Source organism: Pseudorasbora parva, chromosome 11 (assembly GCF_024679245.1).
Source record: "Pseudorasbora parva isolate DD20220531a chromosome 11, ASM2467924v1, whole genome shotgun sequence".
Lineage (NCBI taxonomy): Eukaryota > Metazoa > Chordata > Actinopteri > Cypriniformes > Gobionidae > Pseudorasbora > Pseudorasbora parva.
Window position 1 is genome coordinate 6,945,873 of NC_090182.1, and position 21,994 is coordinate 6,967,866.

Here is a 21,994-nt window from a genome sequence, read left to right on the forward strand (position 1 = left end):
TGGTTTGTATGTAAAAACTAAACATACCTTATTGTGAAGGAAACACCATACAGGGACAACACTGACCTTTATCTATTCAGACATGAAACAGACAAGCCCTATCTTTATGAGTGTGTTGGTTTTGTTTTATAGATTTGTGAGGTGCACATTTGCTGGTCGCCTCTGGCTGCTCCCAGCATGCATCATCATTTCCTATAAAAACTCATATGAAGTTTGTGGTCATCTGGTGTATTTCTCATTGCTATTTCATGTGACGCATACATTTCACATTTTATGAAATTCCACCTGCCACGCATTCCCTGTACCGCTCAGTTTTAATAAAATACATCATCAAACTGTTCTAGTTCTTTGCTCCTTTAATTTCTGCAGTAGATATCCAACAGCTGGTCTGGAGAGGAGGAGGAAACACCTGCTTACACGGGGAAGGTGGAGAAATGAAATCTACGAAAAACTCAGACTGAGGCTGCGTGTCAATACCTACAGTGCTGCCTACCTAGACAGCTTTTTTTATTTTCTTTTAGTAATCATTAATAAATGGTTTAGTTCTTCATGAGTCATACATTAACTCATGATTATCTGTGCATTAGTTAAGCACCATTTAATGCATTATAGTGGATCTGTATCGTAAAGTATTATAATATTGGCATACACCAACTTACAATACCTCTAAAAATCAAGGTTTACTTCATTACGCATATAATTTTTTTGTGTGAAAAATCATGAGTATCAAATCTGTTACATGACATATTTATATGCATTTTATTTTTTAGTTATACTGTAAAAATGTCTTATTGGTTTACAATCAGCTTTTATTCAGCAGTCTCGGAATAAAACTGCATTCTTACTACATCATACATATAAAGTAGTCATTTTATGTAGTCATACAGCTATAATTATTTGAAATATTATAACCGAACCTTTTGCTTTTATTACAATAAAAACAAACAAACACTTACTTTTTTTTTTTTTTTTTTTCTTTTTTTTTTACCGTATTTGTATTTTGTTTTTACATAAAAGGAACGTCCCCAAAGGAAGGTTTTTGGAGATTTTGTCAGGTTTTGCTCTCTTCTGGGTACAAATTCGTTTCCCAAATATGGTTAGGTAGACCTGCCCCTAAACCTACCCATCACAGAAAACATTCTGCACTTTTAATTTCTCAAAAAAACTCATCCTGTATGATTAATAAGCCTTTTGAAAAGTGGGGACCGCTGGCTGGTGATCTCAGGTTTTCTTATGGGGACATTTTGGTCCCCACAATGTAATATAAAACAAGGACACACAAACACACACACACAAAGTTCACAAAATAGTGTTGGTTTAGGAAGAAATGTTGTACTACATACCTATAATGTTTATGTTGTCTAGGCACTAGAACGGTTACGATGGCCTAGACTGTTGGAACCACCTGCCATGTCCAAAAATGTAGCAGACACTTAGGTAGGCAGCTCTCTGTTACAGGTTGCTGCACACACTATGCAATACCCAAATGATGTCTAGGCACGCAGTTCTCGCTAGAATCTGTGGTGCCCAGAACTGCGGAACGGCCAAACATGCAATCTAGGGAGGCAGCAGATAAGAGTTTGAAACGCAGCCTGGGACTCCTCTAGTGACTCTCAGAGCGCGCTGCAGTGAGAGAGACCGATCCTCTGTCAGACTCCAGTCACGCAGACCAATCAAACACACACACATACACACACATACACCGACTGTGTGAGAACTTTTCGCACGGCGTGGGTCTGATATTTTGTCACTGATCTTCACTTTAGGACTTTTCGCGGGCTGCGTGTTATTTGACGCACACGCACAGACTTCAGACGCGCTTGCTCTCCGAAACATCAGTAGCATCAGTTATGAAAGTTGGAGCAGAAGCTCTCCGTTGACATGCTGAAGGTGAAGCAGCAGGGATGTCATCCAGGCGTGGCTCGGGGAGGATATGGATGTCTATATAAATGACTCGTTCAGTCTGATCACAGATGAAAAGAGCGTCTTTCTCCTCTCCGCTCTCTAAACACCCAAAGTTTCCTCGTCATGGCAGAGGTGGCTGGATTTCTCGGGAGCATCGATCTGGATTTGCAGGCTTTTCCAGCATTAGGGAACGTGCCTCTGTCGGATGGTTTGAATGAGAGATTGGGTCTGATTGAGGGCAGACTGCAGCGCGGATCGCTGACGGATTTTGGCCATCTGAAGGGCATCCTGCGCAGGAGGCAGCTCTACTGCCGCACCGGCTTCCAGCTGGAGATATTTCCCAACGGGACGGTGCACGGAACCAGACAGGACCACAGCAGATTCGGTGAGAATTCATCCACCCTTTCACCCACTCGTCAATTCGGCCATCCGACAGTCAGTCAGCACTTTTGGGCATCATGTGTGTGTTAAAATACCTGGGTCTCTCTGAGACACTGTTGTCCTGTCCATTCCGATTTTAGGGAGAGTCCTGAAGGATTAAAAATAGCCTAAAGTGTTGATAAATTGCATTGTGCCATCTCAAGCAAAATTAAGAAACATTCATATGTGTTTGGAATGGGATATTTTAACGCCTTAAGGAACAAGGATGGAAGTTTACATGTAGCATGACAAGACTTAAGTGAGTTTATTAGGGGAACACTATGCTGATATTTACACACACACACACACACACACACACACACACACACACACACACACACACACACACACACACACACACACACACACACACACCTAAATGGGGCAACTGCATTTTATTTTTATGCCACTTCATAAAAATTTGCTACAAGTGAGGACACCCCAAATGGAGTTTTTTTTGTGTGGAGATTTTGCTCACTTCTGGGTACAAATTTGTTCCCCGAATATGGTTAAGTAGACACCCCCCCCCCACCCCCCCCCCCCCCCACACACACACACACAATGTCTTATATTCATCATTAAAGTAATTACTACTTTTAAGTTTTAAATGCACCTGTTTATAGTGTCCAAAAATGCTGCATGTCTCTGCTGATCAGTGAGCACACAGTCATTTTGTTGTCAGTCATTGTGAAGGGAAAAGGAAAACGCCACCTTATCAGAAATCTGTAATAGTAAAATGAACTTCTCCACTATAAGGTTAAAAACAAACCTTTTAAAATGTTCAATTTGGCAGATCTGGATTCTGTCATTTTGCATGCACAATACAAAACTTGTATGCAGTGGTTTAGATTTCCAAGATGTTAGGAAGTACAACAGTACCTTCTTTACAGTATTGATAATGCTTTGCCATTGAGGGTCTCCCGTCCCATGTCAGAATCTACACCACGCACACAGTACTCGGACCGTGGAGGCACACTTGTTTTATGAATGCCAGTGCATTTAACAAAATAACCAAGGGCAATTTATAGTAAAGAAATACAGCACAATAAACCTTTAAACATGAATGATTAAAAGCAGAAGTTTGTTTGATTTAAAATAATAAAATAGATTTGTCATTGTGAAACCACTAACAAATCATTAAAAGCGTTGATTAGAGATGATTGCAAAATGACTCGGTTGTAATAAAAGAGCACCAGATGACACTTTGATATTTTGCTTTGGGACCACTGTGTATCAATCCACCCATTAGACAAGAGCAGCATATCTCCGAGTCTTACACTCAAATTGCCCTCGGCGAACTCCAGCGCAGGGTCAAGGGACGCAGGTGCTCCTCTGCAGTGGAAAACAAGCTCACAGCATGAGGCTGTTTTTCTCTGAAAACGTGTTCAAAGGACTCCGGCCGACGCAGGCACAGACACTACTAATTACAGCACTAATAAATCAGTCAAGGAGTGCTTGGTATTACAATGATAAACAAATGATAGCAGAGCCCAGACACGAGAATTTTTTGCATTGCTCTGATCCGTAATCATTGTGCAGGTGCAGCCCTCGCTTAGAAAACAAGAATAGCTCTAAATTAAAGCATGACCACTGTGGAATCCAGTGGTAATGCTTGTTTTTAGGCAGAGACAAGCTGCTTTACTGGATTGGGTGGTCCGCGGTCATGTTTCTGGCATCCTTCTGGCAAATGCGAGCCGTTTGTCGGTAATGTTGCAAGCTGGCAGTGTCTTTGATTAAACGCATATGAAATGTGCTTCTGCTTAACCCAGCTTCAGAGAGTTTTCTGTGTCGTCGTTTGGCATCCAAATCACAACATACTCGGTCCAGGTGGTGGTAAAAGGCCACAAAGGTGTAGTTTTTGCTTTAGTCTTTAATCAAGAGTGTGTGAACAGCTGGTTTCGGCCAAGATTGGGCTCGTATCCTGAAAATTTACACGAATGCACCACGATGCAGCTAACTTAAACAATATTGATTTGTATACAAAAAATGTATTTCAAAAGTCGGCGAAATAAAGAGACGTTCAAGCAGGAGTTTCTACAAAAACTTGACTTTTGTGTTGTACACGCTCTACAATCAAAGTGTTAGTGACAAGACTTTCATTTCTTGTACATTAGGTTATTTTTTAGATTTTGCCACATTTTTTTTTTTTTTTTAGATGATAGTCTGTTGAAAGCTTGCTTGTAAGGTGAGAAAACTACCAGACTAAACACAACAGAATGCAGAGATGAGTTAAACACCAGTTATTTTTGGTGGACAACAATACAAGCAAAAACAAAAACCAGTCAAAGGTTATATCATTGCTGGTAGCCTGGCCAAGTTGGTCAGGCTGGCGTGCTTTGGTGGGTAAAGCAGGGTTTTGGGCATGTCAGCTCGTCAGACTGAGAGACCTGTTGGCTAACCACTAGCTTTGCCAGGCTGGAATACCAGCTAAAACCTGTGAACCACATTAGGCCGGCTTGTCTGAAACATCTTACTCAAAACCCTCTTGCCTGTACTGCGCTGTTGCCGTACAGCTGTGCTAAAGTTTTAAAGGTGTCTGGTCAATGTCTGACGAATGTTGTTGTCTGGCAGGTATTCTGGAGTTTATCAGTCTGGCCGTCGGGCTGGTGAGCATACGAGGCGTGGATGCTGGTCTTTATCTGGGGATGAATGAGAAAGGTGAACTCTATGGGTCGGTAAGTCAAACCCCTGTAGTGCTCACACACACTCCAAACAACATCCACCAACAGAAGGTTCTGCTCTATGAAGTGTTTCAATAGGAATGCAGTCAAAGCTGGAATGAGGAGCAAACGACAACCCACCCACCAGCTCATAGTCTGTTCCCCATATGATGTAGATGTACAATAAAAAACACTTAACCAGACAAAACAAGCAGTGTTTCCACTGCTGCAAGCCCTGACCTCTGATCAGTGGTAGCCCGTGTGGCTCACCTTGTTTTCGTCTTTGTAACTTTCCACATAAGAACAAGCTCTCAGACAGAGCGTTCAATCTCAAAGAAGAAAAACTGCCTCTTCATTTCGCTCCATACTTAAAATATTTACATATTTTCCAGGAACACATGAAGCGTGTAACATATACACACCCACATATCGTGGATATACGAGCTGAGAGCTCTCGGCCTCCTGCATATCGCGCGATTCTCTGCTGGAGTGCTAATTGTAACGGACACCAGGAGATAAAAGCGGGATTTGACTGACTTTTTGTACGCTAGCATAGAGAACCATATATAGGAAAATGCGCCTGGCCTCCCCCTCTGCAGACTTCGCCATGCTTGCGGGAGAAACAAGCTATCAGATTTCCAGAGACAATAAGCGGGGGCCCCAGTACGTTTCTGCGGACCCTGAGTTAAAACAAACCTATTTAAAGCAAGAAGAGATGACTTCACATGTAATGCGATAACATCCCATTAAAGCAGACTGTAAATGCATGTCAGCGTGCAATCGCACTGCAAATCACCTGAAGACTCACTAGGCCTAGGTTCACTGCGCAGATTTAAATCCATTTATGTTGCAGTAAGATCAAGGAGACAACTTTAAGATGTTTTGTAAATCCCATGCATGGAGCAGTATTTAGTTCAAATTGCTTTACTCCTAAAGTTAAGCAGCCATATGTTAATTATTTGCATTTTTACCTATTCGCATGGCCAACGGTTTAAACGACTTAACAGAACTTTTAAAGTTGACTTTATCTTAAAAACTAATTTTAAATGTATTGTCTTGACACCAAGACTTGAACCTGGCCCATTCCACGACTGTTCTTTGGCAGGAAACATGATGTAGCCCCAGTGTCTTCTATTGTTCTCAGCAGTGTAGTGAGCCAGCAAATGTTCACCTGCTTAACCCGAAGTCATTGCTCATGGAGTTCTGTCAGTGGTGTAGTAGTAGCAGCCCACACACTCTCTCAAGCTGCCGTGTTTGTGCGAGAGAGCTTGTTGCATCATGGGGGAAGCAGACAAAAAGGTTAACAGTTTTGAAGAATGATTTTGGGTGTAAACTGCAAAGCTTGCCCATAATGACTTTCCCTTCTCTGGTGCAGCGAGCACCTGCTGTCTGGCCTCAAGATAGTTTCCACTCCACACATTTTGCAACGGTGACAAGGGTAAACCGTGCACTGTGAGAAAGAAACAGTACCACGTCTTCACACCCTCATGATTTCCAGCGCATCTGGAGGTCTGGAAAGCGCATGTTAGTTCTCAAACATGTGGTCAAATGCACTTAGACTGGTCTCTTGATGGACAGAGCTTGATAGCACACCATAGCATGGTTAGGATATTTCGGATTGGGTCAGGACAACAAAACAGTTTTCCATTTGAATTCACATTTTAAACTTAAGCCACGTTTACACCGCAGGAACGTTCCCAAGGAACTAAGGACTTCGGGTGGTAATCGATGTGTTTCGAGCGCAAGGACCAGGAACTAGATGAAGTTCCGGGTAAAAATGCCTCCCTTAGAAAGTACTTTTTCAAAGCTCAGGAACTTTTGGGGGTGGGACTTGGGCGCTGAACATAATGATTGGTTGACTTCACATAGAATTTTAGTTCAACCACCATTTTTAAAAGTCCGTTGAGGTACATGCCAATAACGACTAAACGGACTGATGATGAGGTTTAGGATTTATCAAAGGGTTAGTTCAACCACAAATGAATCATTAATTCCTCACCCTTACATTCCAAACCCGTAAGACCTTTATGATCTTCGGAACATAAATGAAGATATTTTTGCCCCACATAGACAGCAACACAATGTCCACTTTCAAGTCCCAGAAAGGTAGTAAAGGCATCTTTAAAATAGTCCATGTGACTCTAATGGTTCAACTTCATAAAATGTTATGAAGTAACGAGAGTACTGTACAAAAACAAACAAAAATAACGACTTTATTCAACCATGTCTTTTCTTCCCTGTCACTCTTACGCTATTCACATTGTTGGGCTATTCAGACAGGTTCTACGGCAGAACGCCGGCTCACTATTGGCTGAGTACCACATGACACGAAAGAGAAGAGATTGTTGAATAAAGTTGTTTTCTGTGCACAAAAAGTATTCTCCTCACTTATAACATTAAGGTTGAACCACATGCACTATTTTAACGATGTCTTTACTACCCCTCTCATTTTTGGGTGAACTAACCCTTAAAGCTTATATGCAGAGAACGAAATCCAGCCAGAACTGGAAATTTGTGCGCAGTCCTACGTCACCGAATGGGTACTTTAGACCGCGCTGGAAACGCAGACAGCAACAGGTCTGGGGAAAAAAGCTCCTGGGACAAATTGTTCCGGGTAATTTCGGTGGAATCACGGCTCTAGTCTCCAACAGTTTTTTTTTTTTAGATCAGGGGTGTCCAAACCCGCAGAGTTTAGCTTCAACTTGCTGCCTGGAAGTTTTTAGCAATCCTGAAGACCTTGATTAGTTGTCTCAATTGTGTTTAATTGGGGTTGAGGCTAAACTCTGTAGGCAGGTGGCCCTTCAGGACTGGACACTGTTGGTTTAGGCGAAGTTTATTTATCATGGTAGGACAAGACCTTTCCAATCATGCTACTGTAACTCACCATATCCAGATAATCAAACCAATGTTTTTGTCTCTTTCTGGCTGCCTTGCAGAAGAAGCTGACAGCAGAGTGTGTGTTCCGTGAGCAATTCGAGGAGAACTGGTACAACACGTATGCATCTACAGTTTACAAGCACATGGACACTGGGAGATACTATTACGTGGCTCTGAACAAGGACGGCTCGCCTCGAGAAGGCAGCAGGACTAAAAAGCATCAGAAGTTGACTCACTTCCTGCCCAGACCTGTTGAGATAGACAAGATCCCCCAAGCTTACAGAGACTTATTCCAGCACAGGTGACCAGAGCATCCGCTGGAGTCGCTGTGTTGGAGAGGCATAGCAGAGGTGCGTGATGGGAAAGACGGACTCTGAAGAACAGTAAGAAATACAAGACCCTACTTCTCTAGCCTCACAGCTGTTTATATTTGGGTTCTGGTCCAAAATGAGGAGGCCCTCTCCAATGGTGATTGAGATAAACAGTACGTGTGTGTCCTGGATGGCTCCGTTTCCTCTCCTTAATGGGTTTTAAACCACAGAGAAGAGGGAACATTCCTGCATCCAAAGCTGGTGCCAAAAGATGTCTTGAGGAAGAGGTGTTGACTTCAGGGCCTCATGAAATGTGTCATGCAATCAACCTTTCTTCAGAAAGTCATTGTGTGAGCCACACTTTTTGTAAAGTGAAGCACATTTTGGCCATTTTTCTCACTGGAAAAACAAAACAAAAACAAGGTTCGAAACCTACATTTATTGAACAACTTTTCACCTGAGCATAGGACGTAAAACTGCCTGTGACTATAAAGACAAAACTCAACATGCCAATTCTGGTGACCCTATGGCGGATCTTATGTTGAAAGGTCATGATGCAGCACTTAGCAAAAAGATGGACATGGGGGCAATACCCTGACCTTCCTGTAGGACGAATGCAAAGCAAGAGCTTTTCAAATTAAATATACCTATAAGGGCACTTAAAAGGAGGAAGATGCTTTGAAGAACAATGACCAGCTTCTACTGAAACAATATTGATTCCGAATGGATAAATTATGAGTTTGTGGAAAAACTATTAATGCTTTATAATAATAGAAACAAACATCATTATGGCTTTCACAGATAATAGTCTCTTCTGTCTGCTTCTTTTGAAGATTCAGAAGTCAAACCATACACATTTTTTAGAAACCGCAAATACAACTAACCACTTTTGAAGCAACGGGGAGAAAATGTATGGTGCTTCCTGAAGGGTTCGGTAGAGGCTTTGGTCATTTGACAAAGAGTGACTTATAATGTTCAGGTTGTCAGGAACATTATTAAAATGTAAGTGAAAGACATGTAAATATGGACAAACCTATTTATAAGATGTACAATATATTTATTTTCTACTTATAAAGTATAATTATAAATCTATATATAAATCTATTTATTTATTTCAAAGGCTCTATTTTGTAATGAACTTGAAGTTATTGGAACTGTAGATTCTACTGAAATATACAGAAGGGCTAAACCATTTGACCTGAAAGACTGACAATAAAATTGTCCTGCTATTGTTTATTGTCATTGACCATATTTGCAAGGATTCTCTGTACCAATTAAAATCTGAGAAACACTGAGCTGACTGAGTTTGACTTCTATGATAGTTTAACTACGGTTAGTCATTTTTAAAGCACTGAAGGCTGTGAGAGCACTAGTTACTTAAGTCAACATGATACGGCATTCACAAACCATTGTGCTTCTCTCTATTATGTCATCTATTTTTCAAATAAAACAGTGTGTGCCATTTCAGAAACAGAGCATGTGTTGATGAAAGATTTTAAAGACAAACATTTTGTCTTTGGAATAGTAGGGTCAAGTAGGAAGAGTGAACTCTGATTTCAAGTCGTCTTCAAAGTACAACACATTCGGTAACCTCTTTCAGAAAATCTTCATGTAAGGTGGGGTCAATCAATCTGTGAAATGTTTATCTAGTAGAGCGTAAATTTCAGAACATCACAGCAGCAGCAGCAACATTCACAGAATAATCCAGCCCTCCAGAGATGTGGATGTTAGCTGATGATGTAAAAAGACAGCTCTTGGCTCAGCAAAGCTGTGGGAAAGTTCTCCCCAAGCAGTCTGCAGAGGCATAAATCAACGCCCTACAGAAAACGAAACAATACAAGAGAATGTGTTGCTTTGGTGGGCGTCAAACCTGTTGAAAAGTCGCCACCACAACAATATTAATGATAATATACGTAGAACTATGGCTGTTTTTAAGGAATCCGATGAGCTGTAAATCACAGCAACACAAAACTCCCACAGTGATTGAATGAAAATTCGGACCAGCACTGACGTTGCCCTGAATGGACTCTATAGGGTTTCAGTCAACCCTCATAATCAGAAATGAACAATTTGGATGGAACAATCCAGATTTACAAACATTCACAACCCCACCCACCACCGATGCCTGACAACATCCTTGGCTCGGCGTAGCTCAGATGATCAATTGTTAGCCTTGCAGCCAACACGCTCGAAAAATACTTTCAGATACCAACTGTATGCTGCGCATTCATGTGAACGGAAGCAGGTTTTAACTTTGGGGGATAGATGAGGGAACAGCTGCCCAAGTTAGCCGAGTGGTAATCTGGGCATACCAAGGATGGGATCAACATTTCAACATCTGCAATAGTTGTAATGTTTCCCTTTTGGCAGCTTTCTGCAAGCTGTGAATGCAAGCTCCCCTCGGGAGGGAGACGTGGGCTTGAGGGGGCGAATGGAAAAGAGGGGGAGAAAAACCCTGGCTGCTAAAGAAATGAAAATAATAGCAAGCAGCAGAAAAGACACAGCAGATGAAAGACTGAAGGGGTAGATTGGGGTGTACGGGAGGCGAGAGATTGTCAGGGTGTGAAAACAGGGGCTGCCTCGAGAAAGCACATCTTAAATTTGCTGCGGTCTCATTTGTGTACAGAACTATCGGCTCAAATCAAGTTCTGTTGTCTGTCTTCTGGAGACCTCATCTGACTGTCAACTGCACTGCTGCAGTCATGGGACGGGTGTGGCACATTTTTAACACGCATGAACATCTAGTGCACCACAGTCCTGCAGCTCTGGTCAAACTCACCTGCCTTTTACTAGAAATCCCAAAGACCTCTTGAACAAGCTTGTTCAGGTGTTTAATTGGGGTTGGAGCCAAACTCTGCAGGACCGCAGTTACAAAGAGCCCAGGTCTAGCCAGTACACATCTGTCCTAAAAAGTACCTTAAAACCAAACGTCTAGAATTGAAAGTGGCCAACATATATTTTAGTCAGTCCAGTGACAGCTCCTACCATTGGCAATGCCTCTCGCATAGATGTACAGTATCTGCCTCAGTTTGTTTCTAAGTTTCTGTTCCTCTCAGTTCTGATTTCGGTTTAACTCCTACGGTGGCCGATTTAGTCCAAGATCAACATGGCAATCCCCCTCTTCACATTCGACACGGTGCCATCGAGTGTTAAAACGCGAAAGGCGAAGCTTGAATTTACGGGTATGTCCCTCTTTGGGTAATGTACTTTCAAGATGGAGGGGCAACATGGCGACCGGCATTCGAACCCTCACTCGTATGCATTTTTAATGGCATATTATAAACTTACGAGAATATATACATTAATGAGCACATATATTTTTGAAAGAACTAAATGTTTTTAGCTAAGAATAAACTAAAAAAGTTACACAGTGTAGCTTTAAATTATATAAAGCCTTGAAGTTCTGCATATTTAAGGGCGTGGCCACTTGATAGGTGGATTTCTGTTTGTCTGCTGTCTGTCAGTCATTACGTCACCTCAGGTTCACACACGCCCCGCCAATTTGCCCATTTTCTGTTATCCGGGAGTGATGCGCAGCCAAGATGGCGACGGCTGGCTCCGTCCACTTTGGGCTTCAAAAATGCTCTTTAATCGGGTGACGTCACGGATACTACGTCCTTAGTTTTATACAGTGTATGATATGGATATCGCATATTTAGTTGAATAGAAAGGTTATCCTATTTCATCTGCTTGGTGGTTTTTACAGCCATAGGCGTCATGTTAACTGTTCCAAGATGGTGGACGCGTCGATGTGTCTGAAGCAGTCAAATGTGGCATCTACATAAACATATCCATGTAGAGCAGATGGAACAATGTAATTTTCTGAAATTTTCAAAATTGCTGAAATTGAAGATTAAAATCGAATCTAACTGCGAAAATATGTTGTTTTCGTTGTGGTCTTGATCAATTGGATACATTATAACTAGCCTAGAAATCTAGACGCACCCTAGCGGCAGCAAATTTAATTTGCCCGCAAGTGTGGTCTAGCAACTCTCAATTCCTATCTGAGCTGTATTCCTCAGAATATGGACGGCCCAATCACATCGTGTAGGTAGGCTATAGAGTCGGCGGGCGGGCCATAATGACGACGGCCGAGTTGCGTTTGCGTGCTTCTAGTAACACAGTCTTCTAGTAAACACAGAAACTGGCGAACGGCGGCGGTCTTTCGAATCAGCTCTGCCCGCGCCTCCGGTAGACTTGGAGTTAAGCTTTCCTCTGAGAAAAGAACAAAGAACGGCACTGAAGTCATTCTTAAAAAGGGAAGATGTGTTCGGAGTTTAGCCGACCGGATACGGCGAATGTTTAATCAGTCAGTGAGCTCCACTTCACCGTCGTTGCTCCGGTTGGTGTACCGCTATCCTATCGCGTGCAGAGGGAGTTTGAAAGACAACCGTTTATCCCGCCCCTCGGACTGAGCCCTGTCTATGGTGAGTTTCCAGACCAAACATCTTGATGTGGGTCTGGCTTGTCAGGCTACATTATAACAATAGCTATTGGACTTGCGGAGTAATTTCTTCCTGACAATATATCTTAAAACGGAGCATAACTAGAATGATTTATATTCAACATTAAGAACATAGAGGAAATAGGTTTGCACAGATCAACTTTTTTGCAAATTCATTGTGCTGAAGGTAGTGCAGAAATTGCCCACCACAGCAAAAAAACAAAAAACACCAACAAGCAAGACCTGAATGTAACTCATCCTTTTGGTCACTTTATTTAAATGTGATATTAAATACTAAGTAGCAGATCATATTAATGGCAGAAATTGTTGGTGTATATGCTAACATTAGAACACTTTCAGGAGGGGAAAAAGTTCCTCTACATTTCTGAATGACACCCTGTGGATATCAAAGGGCTTATGTTTGCCAATGAAAAACATCTAAATTAGCATCCGAAGTGAAAATGTGCCCAAGAACAGAACAATACAGCCTGAGCACTAACCTGATAAGGAAAGTGTTAGCATTATTATATCATAATCAGAACAGGTTGAACTTCGGTTAAACCACATTAAACATGTATCCAACACCTGCCAAGATGCCAACTCAGGCACAAACCCAAATCAAGTGGGGTAAAGAAACAGAACAAAAACGAAAAACAACAGAAAGAGAAATTATGAACAGTACTCACAACAATATGCTAGGCAACACTACAACGAGAAGTTTGATGTTACAAAAGTCCAGAGGAATTCAGCAAGCAGTTTTAACAACACAGACATTCCATAGCATGATTAGCAACAACGATTTTAAATACCTAAAAGCAGATTAGAAAAAGGGGTTTTAAAACATTAGAAGAGATCTAGCTGCTTGATATAAGGCCATTTGATTTGACGTTACATTTAAGGTGTCCGCTGCAGTGTCTCTGGCGCACTGGCTATCACAGTACCGATGACAATCCACTACTAGGAAGATATTAACGCAGAGAGAGTATTTGTGGGGCGAAATCTTCTCTACGGCTCTAGAACAGAAACGCTATGGTCCCTCCTCAATCACGCTGTTTTCCTTGCAATATAATAATTCATATATGCACAGCCCTTATTCAAGGGGAAAGAAACTTGCAATGCCTAAAAGCATTTGGGGAGAATATCTTCTTTAATCTTAAATACGTGAGAAAAAAAAAGATCTTGAATAACATTAAGGCTATATACACAAAATGACAAACTGCACTGCCAAAAACCCCTTTTACAAAGTCCCAGGATGCCCTCTCGTGACCGAGGAGCTCAAGTAGGTGTCCTGGCTGTGTCAGTCCAGCTGTGTGTACACCGAGGGGCGGAGGCATCTACAGGCCCTTGGACGGGCCTGGGTTTTTGCCCATCTGTGGGGTGGGAAGGCCCTGGAGCGCCCCGAGCTGCTGGTACAACCCGAGCAGATCCATCTGATTCATGGGGGCTGAGAGGCCGTTCTGCATGGCCAGCTGGTTGAGCAGCATACCCTGTCTCGCCAGGGCCATCTGCTGCTCCTGGACCTTCCGGTTGGCGATCACCTTCTGCACGTACATCATAAGCTGGAGAGGAGACCGAGATCAAATGTTATTCTCTTGTTATGTCCCTTCAGAAAGTTCAAACAGAACCGGTGCTTTTCTTCTGATCTAAACACTTCTTTGTGGTGAGGTAATGTAGTAGCATGGTCAAACAACATGCAGCAGCACGTTCTTTGGTAACATTTGAGATACATTTTCAGGGCTGGACATTAAAGGAAGTGTATGTAAGATTGTGGCCAAAACTGGTACTCCAATCACTATCCCTTCACCCCCCTGACTCGAGGTTGCCAGATAGGCTGCAGGATCGGCAAGAAGGTTTGTAGCTGCAGTTGTGGTAACTAGAGCAGATCTGGCAACCCGGATGCCGAAACACTACTGACTTTGAGATTGGTTAATAGGTGGAGGGCGGAGCTTCAGGGAAAAACACATGACATAATCAACATCAGTTGAGGGCTCCAACAACAACTTTTAAATGACAATATCCTGGCCGGACTACTGTTGTCAGTGATATCAGTATTTGAAATCAACATGATTTCTTAATGTCTAGGGACATATCAGGGCCATTTTATGATTAATTGAAATACATTTCTTACATACAGTTCCTTTAACCCATGTCCGAGTCAAGTGGATTTTTTGAAGGGGCAAGTGAACAAAAAACAAAGACCTAGGGAATCACCAAAAGGTGAGAATGACCCTGGTTTTATTACATTTAGTGGCAACTGATAGTAGTGTCGAGGCTCATGCAAGGGGAAATGGAAACAAATGAGAGCTGAGTTGTTTATCAATGTGTCATTGAATCTTTGTCTCATTCTTGAATCAGCTGTTTTGACAAACGAATTGTTTGACTAATTGACTCACTTGACGCCACCTACTGGCAGTTTAGTTTTATGTGTATAATTGTTTCCAACATTTCTCTTATGCCTTTAAAATACATAGTTACACTTTATTTTAAGGTGTGATTGTTACAGTGTAATTACATTTTTAAGTGCTGAGTAATATTGATTAACTACATGAACTTACTATAGGGTAATTGTAGAATTAGGGTTTGGTTGAGGGTTAGTTGCATGCCGTTATTCCAATTTACTGTTATTACTATTGTAAATACATTCAACATATGTAACATGGACACTGTAAAATATTTCAAACAATCTCATAACATTAATTAATGCAATTGCAATTTTTCAGTGCAAGTGATTTAATTTGATTGGTGCCCTTTATAAAAGGTCAAATAAAATATAAAAATAAATATCACAAATATGCAGATTTGACAGAACACTGATGAGAATAGTCCTATTTTATAATAATCCTCTTTTTTCCCCAGACAAGCAACCTTTTACTCTGACAAGTGAAAGACTGATTTACTTGTCCAAAGGACAAGCACACGACAAGGCTTAATGTTGAGCGCTGCATTTTGTTTTTCAGTTTCAGAGGTTGCGGCACACATTGAAAAGCAAAACAGTGCCACTTTAAAATAATCATGACATGTATTATTCAATATATTTTAGTAAAATTCAATGTATTATACCAAAATACCCAAAAAACTAGAGGAAAGATTTTATGCATAATTCATCATGGAAGTGTGGACTCAAAGGAAGATTTAAAGATTTAAATTTTAAATTAAAGATTTAAAGGATATATAATATCCATAACTATGTTTTCAGTGGTGTATTTTCTTAACTTAGAATGAGCCATTTCTATCTACATACACCACGGGTCCCCTTACAGTGAAATAGACATTTTGCACCGCCATGTTTCTACAGAAGCCCTAAACAGACAAACTTCTCTACAGAGCGCTAGCTACTCTCTGCCGTCTCAGACCACAACACCTTTGTCTTTTTTCGGCAACCGTAGCTTCTCTATGGAGGGGTGAGAGGTGGGCGGGTGCAATTCGCAACCTCACCACTAAATGCTGCTAAAATGTACACACTACCCCTTTAAGACATTTAAAACTTTGGCTTTAAATTAGATCAAATATTGAGATTTTTCTCTGAATTAAAGGCTTTAAGGATTCTTAAGATACCTGAATTAATTCACCCACCATATTTAACTATTTTTGACGCAAGTGGTGCAACAGGGTCCCAGTGGTAAAAGTCCCATTCATTCTATTTAGTTTAAAATGTTGATGTCACGGAAACAGTGAGAGATGAGCAAACTTACAGTTTGTTGCTTGCCGAGGACATCACGGTAAACAGCCTCCCTGTGTTTGATTTCCAGCTCGAAGCCGGCCTGCCTCCCAAGAGCCATGGACTGAACCTGGGCCTCCGGTAGACTCGGATTCTCCTTCCACTGCCAAAAACAACACACCTGTTACATCCTGTAGACCTCAACAAACAAACACTTACACGCTCATCACACACACAAACACATTTAGGAGTAGTTCAGAACTCAATCCAACACAAGCTAAATGCTGCTGAACCAGCAAACCTAAGTCAAAAAGTACAGCCTTATAAGTGAAGGCTTTGCTCCTACAAGACTTGCACCATGTTGTGGCTCGTGGCTAAGCAGTCGCTAAATGGTCATTTACTTAAAAGTAAAGAGTCCATCCACAAGTCTATAATAATCCGTTCTCCAATATGACTTGACTCCAAACATTTTTATTGCTTGTTTTATAATATCAGAGTTTTTGTTCTTTGTGTTCATTTCAAACACAGGCCCTGGCTTACACCTGGTATATTAAAATGCATTTTGGTCTATTTCGGATCACAAGTGGGTGATGCTGAATACAGGTGTCGACCACTTCCAGAGGTAGTCGAAAACACATTCACATTGTAAACATTATAGGAGGTGAGCTAGCCAGATAGGATTTAAACAAGTTTAAAACACAAGTTTGGTTTAAAGATGAAAATGTACCATGTTCTCTCCCTTTTCCTGATTTCTAACACACACTCACAGCTTTAGGCTGGTCTTGTCAGACCAGAAACTAAAGGTGATGCTCTCCGTATGTTTTCCTGTCATCTCTGGTCGCGTTTATATGTAAAAATTGCACAAACTTATTTCATCCATTAGATGGAAAGATCTGAAAAAGCCCATACATTTACCCGCCGATAGATCCTCCCCTCTAAGAAATCGGGACAGAAGTGGTTGAAAGTGGACAAAAGATTAAAACACCAGGTGTAAATGGGAATATTTCTCCCTCGTCTACTTGTGATCCGATCCACTAGAATGCATCTTAATACAAGGTGTAAACAGGGCCAAAAATTACAGGACAAGCTTTGCATCAGAGTTTAATATGGAGCAATACTAACAAGAACAGTGGTCATTGCCTTGGCAAACACCAACTATTAAGCAAATTTTATTCACTTTGGAAACCATCTGCTAAACAAACAAATGCAAACATACATGTTCACTATTGTCAGGGAAAGTGTGATATGACAAATCAGCCATCTGTCATGGTAGCCTAAAGAAGCAAACCTGGACCATTAAGGCCCCGATATACTTTGAAGAACTTGAGTGGTGAAATTTGAACAAATAAAAATCAAGCAAAGACTAAGTTTGTTTGGAGTTCGTATCCGAGTTTGAAACAGCTTGCCACAGTGACCTTTCCAGAAAAGTTTACTCCAACTGTTAAACAACTTTGAACTACCATTGGTCACTGGCAATTATGTAATAGGTGGGTGTGGCTCTGAGGCTCCGCCTCACTTAACATTGACAATATTATCTGGTTAATTTCTTCTGTTCACTCTATCGAGGTCAGATGTGAGTAAAAACATGAACACACTGGAGAGCCACTTTAAAATAGAAATTGAAGTTGCACTACTTAATTGAAAGAGATGCACTGTTTTTTCATGTTTAATACCATAAAGCAACACAATCGATTGTATAAAGTGCCGAATTGCAGAGCTCATGCAAAAATATCCACGTCGCTATGATCAGATGCTCTCTCATTGCTGTAATTTTTCTTAATGACAAAATGAAAACTAGGAAGGCGTCAAACTTTTGATATTTACATCTAAACGCTGCTCTCCGCAGCATGGACTGCAATGGGATGTTCGCTAACGGAATACCTCTGCTGAGGTTTTTCAAACTTCTTTTTGCCCCTCAGTGAGGAATGAAAACAGATTTGCCGTGAGTATATCAGAGCCTTTATGTGCAGCCTTCCTGATTAACCGCCTCAATGCAGGGCATCGCCCTCCTCCTGTCACTCACCACCTGCCCGATGATGTCCTCCAGTGGCTCCCTAGGCACCGACTTCAGAGCGCTAGTGGCCTCCAACACTTTCTGTCTGCCCTGGTTAATCAAATCCTTGAGCGTAAAGAAAAAAAAAATCAAGTGTGAGAACAAACAAAGAACATACTAGACGAGATTAAAATAAACCCAGGAAAAAAACAACTTTTGAATTTGATATTTTCACATAGATAACTAGCATACATAAATAGCAGCTGGCAGAGCGCAATGCCAAATGTCGCTGCCTGAGGATGCATGTCACAATTAGCTGCCGGCTGAAGGAATGTGAAATGTGCATGTGGAGCTCATTACTTACCTCCAACTGTTGGTTGCTCATGGAGGCCAGGGCAGCCACATTGAAGGGGAAGTAGGAGTTTGATGCTCCCATTTGAGAATAGGCCGGCTGGTTGAAACGCATGGACAGACCCTGAAACAACAGAAGAGCGGGTCCATCAGTCAAACAGAACCAGACAAACTTAATTTAACGAGATGAGGTCACACAGAAAAATCCCAATTATAAATAATCTTCAAATCCGGTTCGGCCTGACAGATGAGTCAAGTCTTCCATCACACTAGCGCCTGCTGTAGGGTAACCAAAGCATCGCTTTCGGACCGTTTTCCACTCGATTTGCGACTTTGACATCATTTGTCTTCGATCTGGCAAAAGACGCACGACGAACTATTATTCATAGCCAACAAATCACTGAAGTATCCAAAAAATCCTGATGTGCACCCATGTGAACCTCTGTTAGGGTCCTGCCCAAGCTGTGTTTGTCTTATGGCTCTAAACAGAACGTTCCCCTCGCGGAGGTCAGCAGGATGGCTGTGTTTGTGTGTAAATGAACTACCGAGGCAGATGCGGCCAATCCCGCCCTCTAATTGGGTCTTTGGTGCACGCAGCTCGTAAACACACTCCACAGCTGAGTGTCCGGTGTTCAGACCTGGCACAAGCAGGTGTTCGGCGGCGAGGATCACAGCTGCGCCACAGACCGCAGCCGTGGGACAATCTAAACGGACGCTCTTTTAATCTGCTTTCAAAATGTGACGCTCACTGTATGGCTGTTTTCAACTAAACCCTGAGCAGAACTCGATAGGGGTCTCTAATCACCGCAAGTGACTGCTTAAAATCCACCTTAATGGGTCTGACATTGTTAATGATTTTCAGCAACCAAATTAGACAAAACTCTCAAAATACACAAATGACTTTAGCGAGATGATCAAAAGCAGGTGAATTCTTTTCGTTGCACATAATAGCCCTGGCCAAGTGATTCACTGATGAAATTACTCTGATTTAAGCATAATATTTAAAACATCTTGCCAAAAAATAACATGAAATTTAGGAGGCAGATCACATGTAGTGCAGAATTTGTGTCAATATGGTATGAATTACACAAACAAATCAAAACTCATGTCTGCACTGTCTCAGTGCTCAGTATGACAACTGAAAGCCAGCAGGTAGAACTCCTGCCTGCAAATACAGCTCCTGTGTTGGGCACTAAAATTACAGTGATATTTTCCATGTATGCGGTTTCCATGTGGTCTTTTTATTGCATTACTTGGGATGTGTATTTTGGTCATTTTTTACTGCTTAAGTACTTGGGGAAAGGAGCAGATTCAGTCCGTGCTTTAACTGTACATCCGTCATAAATGCTTGTAGACTTACAACATTTGCGATTACATGGCATCTCACTTTTTTTCAGCAGAAGTAAAAATAAAAATAAAGCTTTTTTCCCCCCAGTTCCAGTTTGAAGCAGTTCAATACCATTACAAGAGCGTTTAGTTGACTGTGGGGAATCAGACTAGATGTTGTTCTGACAGGAAAAGGAATCATTACCGTTATACTGAATGAAGAGAAGGCACTTGTGATAGTGATATAATTAAACTGTAGAGTAAGTGTCCCACATTGCATCAAGTCATTTCTCTCCCAAAAAATGAGCTGAGGTCGAAGAGCCTCTAATCTGAAGACAATGACTTAGATTGTTTGAATATAAAAGGACACAGGCTCTCAGTCATCAGACAAGCAGGTTTCACTGTGTTTATGTAAGGATTATGATTATGATTGACCCACTGAACTAATATACACTTGAGAAAAGCTGTGCTTTAATGGATCCAGGTAGTGTGTTACTGCTCGAACACACTTGCGAGTAGCTCTCAATGTTTTTATGTAGCTCTAAAAATAGCTCTATTTTTACAAAGAGGAATAGATTTTGAGGACTTTTATGCACATATGTATAGTTAGACCTCTCTCATGGTAATGTTCATAACTTAAATGTGACTTTTTTTGTTCTTTTCTTATGACGATATCACTCCAAAACATTATTTGAGATGGAGTCCATAACTAGAGAAATATTACCTCACCAAGATTTTTCAAACAGCTAACAGTAATGGACAGAACATAATTGTTCATAGAACACGTGTCACATGCCTAAAATCTAACATATTTGCCGACTGATATGCAGGTATTAGATAATATTTGTATCATTACATTTATATAACGGTAAACATTTTTGTGTGGGTACACACCTTCTTCTCAGCCTCATATTCAGCCCAGGCTGCCTTGCGATCTTCCTCGCTCAGCGCCTCTTCCTCCTTGTGGTCCAGTAAAGAGTCATGCTCATGGTAGCCGACGATCTGATCTTTGAAACTGTGAAGCAGTTCTGCAAGGATAGGATCCTGGGACAGGGGACAGAGATAGGTCAACATCAATACACACACACACACCGTATTTTCCGGACCATAAGTCACACTTTTTTTCACAGTTTGGCTGGTCCTGCGACTTATAGTAAGGTGCGACATATATATCAAATTTAATTCATACTGACTGACAAAAATAAACATATAGCCGCGAGAGGGCGCTCTATGCTGCTCCTGTAGCCTACCCCTGCATGAAAAAAATAACTGAAAACAGAAAAAAAAAAAAAAAACTTAACTGAAATATTAACTTAAAGACAACAACTTAGAAAGACTGAAGACAAACAAAATGCCCCCATAAAGAAAATCTTATTCTGCAAAACACAAACTTGCATGTAGTAAAATATGCAGCCGAGAAGGATTCACACAGCGTAGTCTCGCGCGGCTCAGCCTCTCCCGGCAGAGAGTTCAAGCGTCTGTGGACTCGTTCTTCCAGCGCTGGCCATCTTGCTTTCAGTCCGCGATTAGCTTTCTTTGTTTTCTTTATTACAGTTAAAGTAACCCTTTGCTTTTCGCCAGTCCCTCACAAGTTTCTCACTCACTTCAAACTTTCTTTCTTCTGCTCAGTTATGCACAGTGAGCGGTTGCACGCATGAGCGCGTGGCTCCCGCTCTGCCCTAATGCGACTTATATATGTTTTTTTCCTCTTCATGACACATTTTTTGACTGATGCGACTAATACTCCGGAACGACTTATAGTCCGGAAAATACGGTAATAGTTTACCACTTCGATTATTGATCAAATATCAACAAACATTTCTGTTGCCTACCAAGCCAAAAAACTAACAATATTACAATAAAAATGCATGAAATAAAAATGTACCCCATCTATTTTTTAAATGCATGTTATAGATATTATTGTGAACGATTCATCCGTTTATTTTTTACTTGTTTAACTCCGCAAGTTCATCAGTATCTGCCTCCACTTTTGTCCATCCAATCAACAATCAAACACAGAACCATGTTCCGCCCTACATTGTATGTCAC

At 41.3% G+C, this 21,994-nt stretch overlaps 2 protein-coding genes across 3 annotated transcripts in view; one reads left to right on the forward strand and one right to left on the reverse strand.

Moving 5' to 3' along the window:
• Positions 1-1,624: 1,624 nt before the first annotated feature.
• Positions 1,625-9,467, forward strand: fgf16 (fibroblast growth factor 16). Its single transcript, XM_067456449.1, has 3 exons — positions 1,625-2,290; positions 4,897-5,000; positions 7,922-9,467. Exons 1-3 carry the CDS (start codon positions 2,029-2,031, stop codon positions 8,165-8,167), a joined length of 612 nt encoding a protein of 203 aa, XP_067312550.1. The 5' UTR covers positions 1,625-2,028; the 3' UTR covers positions 8,168-9,467.
• Positions 9,468-12,861: 3,394 nt separating this feature from the next.
• atrx (ATRX chromatin remodeler) overlaps positions 12,862-21,994 on the reverse strand; it is a 48,078-nt gene continuing 38,945 nt past the window's right edge. For both annotated transcript variants that reach the window (XM_067456897.1, XM_067456896.1), the window contains exons 31-35: positions 20,840-20,989; positions 18,633-18,743; positions 18,299-18,394; positions 16,310-16,438; positions 12,862-14,176 (exon numbers count right to left, since the gene is read on the reverse strand). In XM_067456897.1, the coding sequence (XP_067312998.1) occupies positions 13,952-14,176; positions 16,310-16,438; positions 18,299-18,394; positions 18,633-18,743; positions 20,840-20,989 (711 nt within the window). In that variant the 3' untranslated portion in view covers positions 12,862-13,951. The remainder of the gene's footprint in view (positions 14,177-16,309; positions 16,439-18,298; positions 18,395-18,632; positions 18,744-20,839; positions 20,990-21,994) is intronic.